General features: G+C 50.8%; 1 protein-coding gene across 1 annotated transcript in view; it reads left to right on the forward strand.

Moving 5' to 3' along the window:
* Positions 1 to 2774: 2774 nt before the first annotated feature.
* Positions 2775 to 12678, forward strand: part of LOC138372820 (uncharacterized) — a 74038-nt gene continuing 64134 nt past the window's right edge. The window contains exons 1-2 of the mRNA XM_069338482.1: positions 2775 to 2971; positions 10468 to 10573. Coding sequence (XP_069194583.1) covers positions 2775 to 2971; positions 10468 to 10573 — 303 coding nt within the window. The remainder of the gene's footprint in view (positions 2972 to 10467; positions 10574 to 12678) is intronic.

The raw sequence follows: 12678 nt of genomic DNA on the forward strand, positions 1-12678 counted from the left end.
AATGAAAATTTAAAAACGGAAAACATATATAAAACGGAATCAAATCACACATAGGACAAAACAGCAATGCGAAGGATCTGGGAGTAATCATGTCAGAAGACCTTACATTTACAGAACACATAAAGTAGCTGTCACGACTGCAAGAGGACTTTGACGCAATGCGCAATGGTTATGGAACGATCCCAAACAATCCACAAGGTGGAAGAAACCCATCAGATTCAACATAGCCATCCAGTCATTAACAATAATTCAACACAATGTTCTATGCTGGACTCCGCACAGAGCATTGGAACTCAGCAACTTGTACAGAGAAATAGACCCTGATATAATACTCATTAACAGCCACGGAAAAAAGAACAGCGAGAAGATCAAGATCTTCAATTACAAAATTGACCAGGTCAACAGAGCTGACCAGGCCAACGATGGAGCGGCAATTGCCGTTAAAAGAAATATTCCGCACAAAATTCTAGATAACTTCCAGGAAAATTTCCTGGCAATTGAACTCCAAACTACGAAAGGTATAATCTTCATAGGAACATGCTACCAACCACCAAGACGTCCTTACCTTCCCCTTGCCGACATCATGAAACTCACCAGAAGGAACAGACCTGCCTACTTTCTGGGTGATCTGAACGCCAAGCACAGAACACTGGGACATGGAAAGAACAACCAAGCAGGAGAAGCCATCCACAACATGATAAGGTACGGAAATCTAACCCACCTGGGTCCAGACTTCCCAACTTACGTCAGACAAGGCCACAGTGGTAAACCAGACATAATACTGTCAAACAACCACCACTTCCTAAACACCCGCATAGAAAGGGGTCCTGTGAGCACAAGCGACCACCTACCAATAATAATGACGCTATCAACTAACCCCATTCAGAAACCCTCACCACCAAGACTTCAATACACTAAAACTGACTGGGAAGCGTTCAAAAGCAGTGCACAGGAAATCAGTGTCACAGATTTTAATGGAAAGGAAACATCTTGCATAAACGCCGAGTTAAATACATGGATTAACACCATTGAAAAATGCATGACTGATCACATTCCCGTAGCTCACCACATAACGCTCCCACACCCCCCAGCCACTGAGGCGCTCAGGACACTGCAAACCAGATATAACAATCTTTTACAACTCATAACACAACACGGGTGGACGGATGAGCGCAAAAGACTACAAACGGAACTTCAAGATGAGCTGCAAGATCTATGCAAAACAGAGTACACCAAACAATGGGATGACCTAATAAGCAATATCCAAGTCGACTACAGAAACCCGGGGAAGTTCTGGAAAAAAGTAAAGACCCTGATGGGAAGCTCTTCTGAGGAAACACCCTACATCATAGACGCCTCAGGAAATAAACTCTATGAGGAGAGAGAACAAGAGCAGGAATTCAGGAAGTTCTGGGAAAAAATATTCAGGATAAACCCGGAAGAAAATTTAAATTTTTGCCCAATTAATGAAAGGGAAATTACAACTCAAGTCGATAACAGAGCTGCAGCACTACTCCCGACGCAAACAATAGACCTTAACAACATACGCGATGACTGCCACCTTATGAAACACATAACCATTGCGGAGGTCCATAAAACAATTATGGGTTTCAAGAACAAGGCGCCGGGCAACAGCAAAATAAATAAGATGGTATTATCCAACCTACCAGTGATTGCACTCCATCAATACACATGTATCTTAAATGCAGCTCTTGCATCTGGACTATTCCCCACATACTTCAAGAATGCCACAATACGATTAATCCCCAAGCCAGGTAAACCCCCAACCCAAACTGAAAACTACAGGCCAATTTCCCTCCTCGAAGTACCAGGTAAAATATTCGAAAAAATTATCAATCAGAGACTTGTGAAGTACATGGAAGAGGAAGGGAAGTATAACAGCAGGCAGCATGGGTTTAGACACCGCAGAGGGGCCCATACAGCTATAGCTCTGATCTACGAGCATATAGCTAACGCAGTGTCGAAAAAAGATCAGTGTAATATAGTGCTTAGGGACGTCTCGAAAGCCTTCGATAAAGTGTGGCACACAGGCCTAAAATATAAGATATCTGAACTAGGACTTCCTGAGAGATTTACAGCTACTCTCTGCAGCTTTATAGACAATAGAACTGCTAGGCTTAATATCGGCAGCTACTTGGGTGACGTAATAGAACTGAAAAGCGGAGTACCACAAGGAAGCTGCCTCTCCCCCACTCTATTCAACATATATACAGCTGACCTACCCCAACCCCAACATGGAGAATACATCACATACGCTGATGATGTTACCCAAATAATATGCCAACCGGGCCCATCAAAGCCGCTACTAGCCGACAAGACCAAGGCAGCCATTGAACTCATAAACAACTTTGAGAAGCAATGGAAAATTAGCACCAACAAACAAAAGTTCCAAATAATACACATTGCGAAAAGAAACCCTGACCCCATCATCCTTGATAACCAGCCCATCCAATATGCGGAGGTAGGCAGAATACTGGGACTTATGATAAATAGAACAGGGATACAAATTCATGTAAGGGACCGACTAAACAAAGCCAAAGCAGCATTAGGAAAACTGAGAAGATTCCGAAGCCTCAGTACTAACATTCAGATCCACCTATATAAGGCTCTAGTTCGGCCGCATCTGGGATTCCGTCCTCTGCCTCTGGGGGGCGTGGACGTCGGGCTCTGGCTGCCAGTAGCTGTTTGTCGCTGACTGGTGGTGGTTGCTCGTTGCTGCGGGGCGCCAGCTGACTGAGGCGGAGGTCAGCAATATGGCGGCGGCTGGTGGTGGCCGCATCCGCCGTGTGAATACTGCTCGGCTGGAGTTCTCTGCACCGGTGGATTGGGAACTAGTGGCGGCTGCGCTTTTGGATGTCCTTCAGGTGGATGTTAAAGATCTCCTTGGTCTCGAGAAATTTTCTCCCACTCGCGTGGCGGTGACGTTTGCCACGTCACCTGGATACGAGCGGTTTGTGGGGTGTTGGAACGAGCGGACGACTCCCCTTCCTCATTCGGCTGTGTCTGTGACTGTCTCTGATCCGTGGGGTCCACTGACCTTTGTGAGCGTGCACGGGGTACCTGTTACGTTTCCAGAGGTGGAGCTTTCTTCTGTGTTTACGAGGTATGGTATGGTGTTGCGTCATCGGTACAACTTGTTTAGTGCCGGGCGGCTGCGGGGCCTCCGGCTGGGTACTCGCACGCTGCATATGCGCCTCAAGGAGCCCATCCCCTCCAAGGTTATGTGTTGTGGTCTTCCGTTCCGGGTTTTCTATCCAGGGCAGGCCCGCACGTGCTTCCGCTGTGGGGAGGAGGGCCATGACGCTGCCCAGTGTGAGATTCCTCGACTGGAGACTGCTTCTGTATTCAGTGTGGGGGATTTTCCCCCCCTCCGTGAGGATGGTGCATCCCTGGCTGGTCCTCGGCGTGGGGGTGTGAATGGTGGGGCACCTGTGACTGTTGTGCCTGGTGGTGCACCTGCGACTGTTGTGCCTGGTGGTGCACCTGCGACTGTTGTGCCTGGTGGTGCACCTGCGACTGGTGTGCCTGGTGGTGCACCTGCGACTGGTGTGCCTGGTGGTGCACCTGCGACTGTTGTGCCTGGTGGTGCACCTGCGACTGCTGTGCCTGGTGGTGCACCTGCGACTGCTGTGCCTGGTGGTGCACCTGCGACTGCTGTGCCTGGTGGTGCACCTGCGACTGCTGTGCCTGGTGGTGCACCTGCGTCTGCTGTGCCTGGTGGTGCACCTGCGTCGGCTGTGCCTGGTGGTGCACTTGCGACTGCTGTGCCTGGTGGTGCACCTGCGACTGCTGTACCTGGTGGTGCACCTGCGCCTGTTGTGCCTGGTGGTGCACCTGCGACTGCTGTGCCTGGTGGTGCACCTGCGACTGCTGTGCCTGGTGGTGCACCTGCGACTGCTGTTCCTGGTGGTGCACCTGCGACTGCTGTGCCTGGTGGTGCACCTGCGACTGTTGTGCCTGGTGGTGCACCTGCGTCTGATGTGCCTGCTGGTTCGTCTGTGCCTATCGTGTCTTCTGTGCCAGCTGTGGTGGAGGGCGTGGCTGCTCCTGATTCCCGTCTTCTCCTTCCGGTGGATGTGGAGGTGCATCCTGTTCCTGGTGCTTCGTTGGTGAATGGGCGAGGTGTTGGGAGTGTCGTCTCGGTGCCTCCCGTTGTAGGCGATGCTTTCACTGAGGGTGATGGGAGCGTCGTCGTTGGTGCCGGCGTTCCTGTTGCATGCATTGCGAGTCCGCCTACTGCTCCCCCTGCGGGTGCGTGCCATGAGGGGGCGTTGACCTCCCATGCTCCTCGCCGGAAGCGCGTTGCGGGGGCGCGCTCACGCAGTCGAGAGCCCCCTGGCAAACGGATTGAGGCTTCGCGGAGTTGTGCCTTGGGTGGTGCCCCCCCTCCTCCTCCTAATTCTACTGTGTCTGATATGGATTCCGAAAGTGATGCAGTGCCGGTTGGCAGCAAGAATTCCTCGTCGGTGGTGGACGTTGGTGATACCTGGTCAGTGGCAGCGGGGTCTCGGCGTGCTTCGCTGGGTGATGCCGGCACTGTCCGCCTCCTGCGGGATCAGAGGCCAGGCATTATGGTGGATTCCCCGACGGTGGAACGGCGGCAGTTTGAGCCTCAGGATGCTGACGGCGCCTCTGCAGTGGGTGGCTCTGTGCCCTCTGGTGGTCCTGGAGGGGCTGGGGGTCATTAATAGGTTCGATGGCGCCTGCTATTGTTTGTGCGTCTTTGAATGTTCGTGGTCTGAATGCTTTGACGGTCCAATTGGGCCTTGTGGATGTGCTTCGGGAGCAGCGGGTGGATGTGGCTCTGATCCAAGAGCACAATGTTCGGGATGTGTCTGTGTTGCAGGGGTTGTGTGCTGAGTATCATGTTGTGCTGAACCCGCCGAGGACGTCCTTTGGGGGAACGCTGATGTTGTTTTCGCGGAGGGCATCCATTTCCGTGCTTCACACGGAAATGGATGAAGATGGGCGGGTCTTGTTTGTTCGGGCTGAGTATTTGGGGGTTGTGATTCCGTTCTTGACAGTGTACGCCCCTTCTGGGGTGGCGCATCGTCAGGACCGGGAGCTGTTTTTTCGGGAGGGGCTTTTGCCATACCTGCGGCATGATACGCGGGATTTGATCTTTGGGGGGGATTTTAATTGTGTTACGAGTGTGAGGGATTGCTCTAGTGCTCACCCTCGGAATGTTTCGGCCGCTTTAATTGAGGTTTTGCGTGCGTGCGGGTTTCGCGATGCGGCTGTTTTGTGTGGCGGCTCGTTGGAGTATACCTTCGCTGCGCGTGGGGCGAGTTCTAGGTTGGATAGGTTCTATGTTTCTGGTGGGGAGTGTTCGGTTTTTGATTTTCGCACGGTCCCGGTGGCTTTCTCGGATCATTGTATGGTGGTTGTACGGGTTGGTGTCCGGAGTCAGGTGCGGGTGGGGCCTGGGTGGTGGAAACTCAATTGTCGGTTATTGCGTTGTCCACGTATTTGTGCGCAGTTTCGGGCCTGGTGGGTTGGCATCGTTGCCCGGAAGGCTGATTTCTCCTCTTTGTTCGTTTGGTGGGAGTGGTGTAAGGTGGAGTGTCGGAGGTTTTTTGGGTTTGTTGCTAAGCGGGAGGCTGCCGGGAGGTTTGGTCTGCTGCGGTTCCTTCAGGCGCGTTTGTCTTCTTTATATGTGCGGTTGAATGCTGGGGTTGACTGCTTTAGTGAGATTGCTGAGTGTAAGGAGCGTATTTGTGATTTGCGTGCGGTGTTGGCTGACGGTGTTCGCGTGCGTGCTCGTGTAGCTGAGCGGGTGGATGGGGAGAGGCTCTCTCCCTTTCTTTTAGGGAGGGAGAAGGCTGCTAGGGGTTCCGTTCTTCTCCAGGGCCTTCGGCGGCCTGATGGGTCTGTGCTTTCTAGCACAGAGGGTGTTCTGCTTACCGCACGGCGGGAGTTGGAGGCCCTCTATGGGGAGGTGCATGGTGATAGTGTGCTCGCGGGTTCCTTTTTGGACAGGTGCTTTCCCGGTTTGTCGCGCTCGGAGTGTGCCCGGTTGGTGCAGGATGTTTCCACGGTGGAGCTCCTGGAGGTGGTTCGGTCGTTTCGTTCTGGGAGAGTGCCGGGTGCGGATGGCCTGCCCATTGAGTTCTACCTTACCTTTTGGGATGTGCTGGGGGGGGTGCTTTTGGAAGTGGTGCAGGCGTGTTTGCGTTTGGGTGCTCTGCCTGATTCCTTCTGTGACGGGATCGTGCGGCTACTCCCGAAGCCGGGCGATTTGCAGTTGTTTTCCAATTGGAGGCCTATTACGCTCTTAAATGTTGATTATAAAATTCTTTCTAAGGTTTTAGCGCGTCGCTGTCGGGGTGTCGTTGCGTCGGTGGTCTCTATGGAGCAATTTTGTGGTGTGCCTGGCCGTGCCCTGATGCATTGCAATGCCTTACTTCGTGACGTGCTTCTCTATGCGTCCGAGTATCGGCTTTCGGCGGCTATGATCAGCTTGGACTGGTCCAAGGCCTTTGATCGGGTGTCTTTAGAGTTTGTTTTTAGTGCTATGGAGAGGCTTGGGTTTCCGGTGGTGTTTGTGGGGTGGATCCGTTTGTTGTATGTCCGGAGTCGCAGTCGCGTTTGTGTGAATGGGTTTTTTAGCTCATTTTTTCCTATTTGCCGTTCCGTTCGTCAGGGGTGTCCCATGTCCATGCTTTTGTATGTGATTTTTCAGGAACCTCTTTTTCGGGCGGTGAAAGCGTGTTCCTTGATCGTGCCTCCTTGTCTGCCGTCCGGTCTCCGGCTACCCGTTTGCGGGTATGCTGACGACACCATTCTATTTGTAGCTTCGGAGGGTTCTGTTGAAGCTGTCCAGGACGTTCTCCTGCGGTTTGAGTCCGCTACGGGGGCCGTTCTTAATCGGGCGAAGTCGGGGTTGATGGGGATCGGTGAGTGGGCCTCCCGCCTGGTGTGGGATAGGTCGTGGTTTCCGGTGGTCTCCTCGATTCGGGTTCTTGGGATTACTTGGTTTGCCTCCTATGATCGCTCCTTGGAGTGGAATTGGGGTGCTGTCTCTCGGTCGGTTGGTGTTGCAGTTGGCCTTTTGTCGCGTCGTCCCTTGACGATTTATCAGAGGGGACTGCTTGTTGCGTGTAAGGTCTTGTCGCGTGTCTGGTTTGTGGCTCGATGTTTCCCGTTGGATCGTCGGAAGGCCTTGAGTTTGGAGAGTGTGGTGTATAGATATGTATGGTGTGGGCGTTATCAACCGGTGCGCCGTTCGACGTTGGTGTTAGGGGTGAGAGAGGGGGGTGTTGGCATTCCTGACGTTTTCACGAAGGCCAAGGCCCTCTTCTGGGTCTCGTTGCGTCGGGGGCTGGCTCTCGGTGGGGGGTTGAATACGCTGGGTGTGTTTTTCTGCTCGCTTCGCTTCAGTTTTTTGGTTGATTTGGGGGTTTGTCAGGAGGTGGCCTTGGTTACCCCCCCTGTTTATTCTTGGGCCGTGGGGATTCTTCGGGAGCTCTGCCGCCATCCTGGGTTTCTGTCTTTCTCGTGCAAGGCTGTGTATGGGGTGTTGTTGCCCCGGGTGCGGCCTCGAGTGGAGGGCTTGTTCCCGTGTTGGGATTGGGGTGGTATCTGGTCGTGTTTGGGGGCACGGTTCTTGGCGCCTCAGCAGCGTGAATTGCTGTTTCGGGTTCTGCATTTGTCGCTGGCGACAAATGAGCGGTTGTGTATGCTTGGCTTGCGTGATTCTGGGGCGTGTGTTCACTGTGGTTTATGTGAATCGCAGGTGCATGTATTTTATTTTTGTGTCCGGTTACAGGGGTTGGTGGACTGGTTTCGGGATGTCCTGGAGGTGTTTTGTGGTCCGGGTTGTCGGGGTGATGTTTTGCAGTTTTTGTTTTTGTATTTTCCGGCTTATCCGCAGCGGGTGCGTAATACATTGTGTGTTTTGGTTGCTGATTATGTGTTTTGTGTGTGGGTTGGGAGGCGGGAGGGTTTTGGGATCGCCCGAATTTTAGGATTTTTACGGGGGCGCATGCGGTTTACCTGGTGGTGGTTGCAGCACGCTTTTCCGGAGGAGTTTGGTCGGTGGTTCACAGATGCCTATGTTCGTGGGGTTGCCTTTGGGTCGGCGGGTGCCTTGGTGGCAAGGTGATGTTCTCGGCTTGGGTGGGGTTGGGGTGTTGATGGGGGGGGTTTAGAGGGGTTGGGGGGTTTCGGGGTTTGCTTTGCTATGCGCTCCCTTTCCGCTTCTTGGGGTGTCCTTGGCGGGGGTTGCGTGTGTTTGTGTGTCTCCCCCCTTGAGATGCTGCTGCTCCTGTGTGTGTGTGGTGTGTTTTCCGTACCTCCGGGTGACGGTTATGTCCGTATGCGTGTGGGTGTGTGATTTTGAGGGGGGTTTTGGCTCCTGCGTGGGCCTGGGTTTTCTGCTGTACTGTTTTCTACTGTTCCTTTTGTGGCCGTGTTTCGCTTTGGCCTGTAACCCTTTATTTTGCGTGCTTGGGTGCAGTGTGGTGTGCCGTGGTGGTGTGGGTGGTATGGGTGTGTTTGTCTTGTTGTTTAGAGTGTGTTTAGTGTGCGTGTACATAATTTCTTCTTATTTAGTGTATATCATTTTCCTGGGTAGCGCGTGTATGATCCTATGCTCCTTTGTTCTTCTGTGTGTGTGGTAGGCGTGGTTTTGTGCACGTGATTCTATATCCACGTCTGTGTATGTTTATGTTATTGGTTCCAGGTGTGTTTCAATGTTATTTATGTACTTTATTGTTTATTTATTTTTCATGTAATTTTCTTTGCCATGTTCTGTGTTGCTATGTAGATATGAACTGTTTAGCCTATTGTTTCCATGTACTGTTTTAGCACTTATTTCCCTGTACTGTTTAGCCCATTGCTTAAATGCGTTTTCATTTTGTTCAGCGCTTGTGTTTGTTTTGCGGTTACTGTTATTGTTTAGTGTACAGACTGTTTATTCCTGTGTACTGTTACTTCATTGGTGTACTTGATGTGTACAGGTTTGCGTTGTTTTGTGTGTTCTTGTAATTTGTGTAATTTATAAAAATAAAAAAAAAAAAGTTCGGCCGCATCTAGAATATCCCCCAGTACCACTACACACCATAAAGAAAACTAACATGCAGAAACTGCAAGCAGTACAAAATAAGGCGCTAAGGAGAGCAGCAAAACACCGTCCACCATATGATCAGACAATCCAGGAGCTCCATGAACTCCTGAACATACAGCCACTAAACATCAGACTGCAGCACCAAGCCATCAGGGTATGGAACACCATCGAAATGTTAGAGGACCCAATGTTTGAAAGATTACTCCAAGATGAGACGCCCCGCTCCCACAGCTGGTGGCCCAAGAGCCTCGATTCTCTGGACGAAAACCCCGCCCCACAGTATATAATCCCAAGATGAGTTATATATGTATATATATGAACAGTTCATATATGTGTATGTATGAACAACTCGATAAATAATATGTATGACAACTCGATAAATAATAATAATAAAATAAAGAGCATTAAACAGAACAACATGTGTGGAAGCATCGGAGTGTCTATATATGAATGCTTCACAGTATTCATCTATGGACATCCATATATGGTGAAACACATGTGAAGAACCTCTCACACACTCACAGCTCCCTGACAAGAGGGAGCCAGCTTAGCTTAGCTGCCAACACCCACACATCGTGTCAGCAAGGCGGACAGCCCGCCTGCTTTCATACCTCTCACTGTATTTCCCACTTCTATACTTCCCTTCACCTATGCCTCTCCTTCCTCTTTACTCCAAAAAAAAAAAAAAAAAAAAAAAAAAAAAAAAAAAAAAAAAAAAAAAAAAACTGCAAGAAAAATTACAGGTTGGATAACAAAGACCTTCCAAACAAGGGACGTCATACCAATGATGATACTTTTCAAGACACTAGAGCTCTCTAGAGCTGTGACTCATACCAGGCTGTGACTCATACGTCAGGCTGCGAGCAGCCGCGTCCAACAGCCTGGTTGATCAGTCCAGCAACCAGGAGGCCTGGTCGACGACCGGGCCGCGGGGACGCTAAGCCCCGGAAGCACCTCAAGGTAACCTCAAGGTAGGGTGGAATATTGTTGCACTCGGCCCAACCACTTGGGTTGGACGGTAGAGCGACGGTCTCGCTTCATGCAGGTCGGCTTTCGATCCCAGACCGTCCAAGTGGTTGGGCACCATTCCTTTCCCCCGTCCCATCCCAAAGCCTTATCCTGACCACTTCTCAGTGCTATATAATCGTAATGGCTTGGTGCTTTCCCTGGATAATCCCTTCCCTTCGGCCCTATTCAGAGCCGGAGAAATTACTGACCTGGAGATTTTGATTGTTGCCGCCGGAGGTGGCTAGTTTATTGTGCACCCCATACTCATCCTGTGAGCGGTAGCGCAAAAGCATTACAGAGGGCACAAAAGGTCTTTATCAGACCTCATCTTAGATTATTACATAAAGAGTGCAAAGATCCTTTACCACTAGAATCCACTCTATTTCGGCGGTCGAGTCCCCTGTCCCAGCTATGGAGGTTCCCTCGGTCCTCAATACACTCTCGGTTGCTGCCCTTGATGAGATGCGTACAAGTCATGTTAATTACTGAGACATATTAATAATTCTAAATCTGTATTCTCTAGAGCGCAAGCGAGAGAAACAATAATCTTCACGTGGAAAATAGTAGAGGGGCTGGTCCCAAACCTGCACACAAAAATAACATTACATGAGACCAGGAGGCATGGCAGGATGTGCAGAATACCCCCGTTGAAGAGCAGAGGTGCAACAGGTACTCTGAGAGAGAACTATCAACATCAGAGGCCCGAGACTGTTCAACACGCTTCCACTACACATAAGGGGCATAACTGGCCGACCCATCACAGTGTTCAAGAGAGAACTGGATAAACACCTCCAAAGGATACCTGATCAACCAGGCTGTGATTCGTACGTCAGACTGCGAGCAGCCGCGTCCAACAGCCTGGTTGACCAGATTACCAACCTGAAGGCCTGGTCGGAGACTGGGCCGCGGGGCTGTTGATCCCCAAAAGCTACACAAGGTAGGTAGACCATACACTCACCTACACCACAACTACACGTGGGTCACAGGTGGAAACTGAGCGCCCAAATGAGCAACACAGACATTAGAAATAATTGTTTCAGTGTCAGAGTAGTTAACAAATGGAATGCATTAGGCAGTGATGTGGTGGAGGCTGACTCCATACACAGTTTCAAGTGTAGATATGATAAGAGTCCAATAGGTTTCAGAATCTATACACCAGTTGATTGATAGTTGAAAGGGCGGGACTAAAGAGCCAACGCTCATCCCCCGCAAGCACAACTAGGTGAGTACATAAACTCTACTATACCATATATTTAACAACACCACCATACACTCAACTACACCACCATACACTCAACAACACCACCATACACTCAACAACACCACCATACACTCAACTACACCACCATACACTCAACTACACCACCATACACTCAACAACACCACCATACACTCAACTACACCACCATACACTCAACTACACCACCATACACTCAACACTCAACAACACCACCATACACTCAACAACACCACCATACACTCAACAACACCACCATACACTCAACTACACCACCATAGACTCAACTACACCACCATACACTCAACAACACCACCATACACTCAACAACACCACCATACACTCAACAACACCACCATACACTCAACAACACCACCATACACTCAACTACACCACCATACACTCAACTACACCACCATACACTCAACAACACCACCATACACTCAACAACACCACCATACACTCAACAACACCACCATACACTCAACTACACCACCATACACTCAACAACACCACCATACACTCAACAACACCACCATACACTCAACAACACCACCATACACTCAACAACACCACCATACACTCAACAGCAATACGGCTCCATAGTTCCAGGTTGCCCCACACACACATTAGCACTGGAAACCCATCTAGTGCGCACCGAGTCAATCAAGGCATCTAGTATTTCCTCAGAAGAGTCAAGGTGTTGTCCCTTGTTATGGTACCTGGCGCGACTAAGCGATAATCCACCATCCAGGCCTAACTAATCCTTCTTTTTACCACGACGAAGAGGTGGGGAGTGGTCAGCGGTGGGTCGCCTGTCTCATCCCTCAGGTTGACCCTGGCTTCAGCGCACACACACACCTACACCCGGTACACTCCTTACACTATACATACACACCCATTTTCCCAGAGTTGTGTGTGTTTAGGAACCATCAAGCGATGATCTAGCGGCTTCTGGGGTGGGAACTGAGCGACTTCTAGAGGAGACATTTGAGCCGTGGGGGATGACGAACGCGTAGGACAGGTTTGTGCAAAGGTGGTACAAAAAGACCCCCTCTTTCTCTCTCTCCCTCTCTCTCTCCTCGCTCTCTCACTCGCCTCCCCCCCCCCCACATACCACCCCTCATCTTCTCCCTCCCTCACAACATACCACCCTCCACATACCTACCACCACTACCCCCCAAGACCATCTCCCACCCTTCTCTCTCCGTCTGGAGAATACCACATTGTTGTTGACGCGCTCAGCCCCCTCACACCTCACCTAGCCCCCCTCCTCACACCTCACCTAGCCCCCCTCCTCACACCTCACCTAGCCCCCCTCCTCACACCTCACCTAGCCCCCCTA

The sequence above is a fragment of the Procambarus clarkii genome, chromosome 40 (assembly GCF_040958095.1).
Source record: "Procambarus clarkii isolate CNS0578487 chromosome 40, FALCON_Pclarkii_2.0, whole genome shotgun sequence".
NCBI classification, from domain to species: Eukaryota; Metazoa; Arthropoda; class Malacostraca; order Decapoda; family Cambaridae; genus Procambarus; species Procambarus clarkii.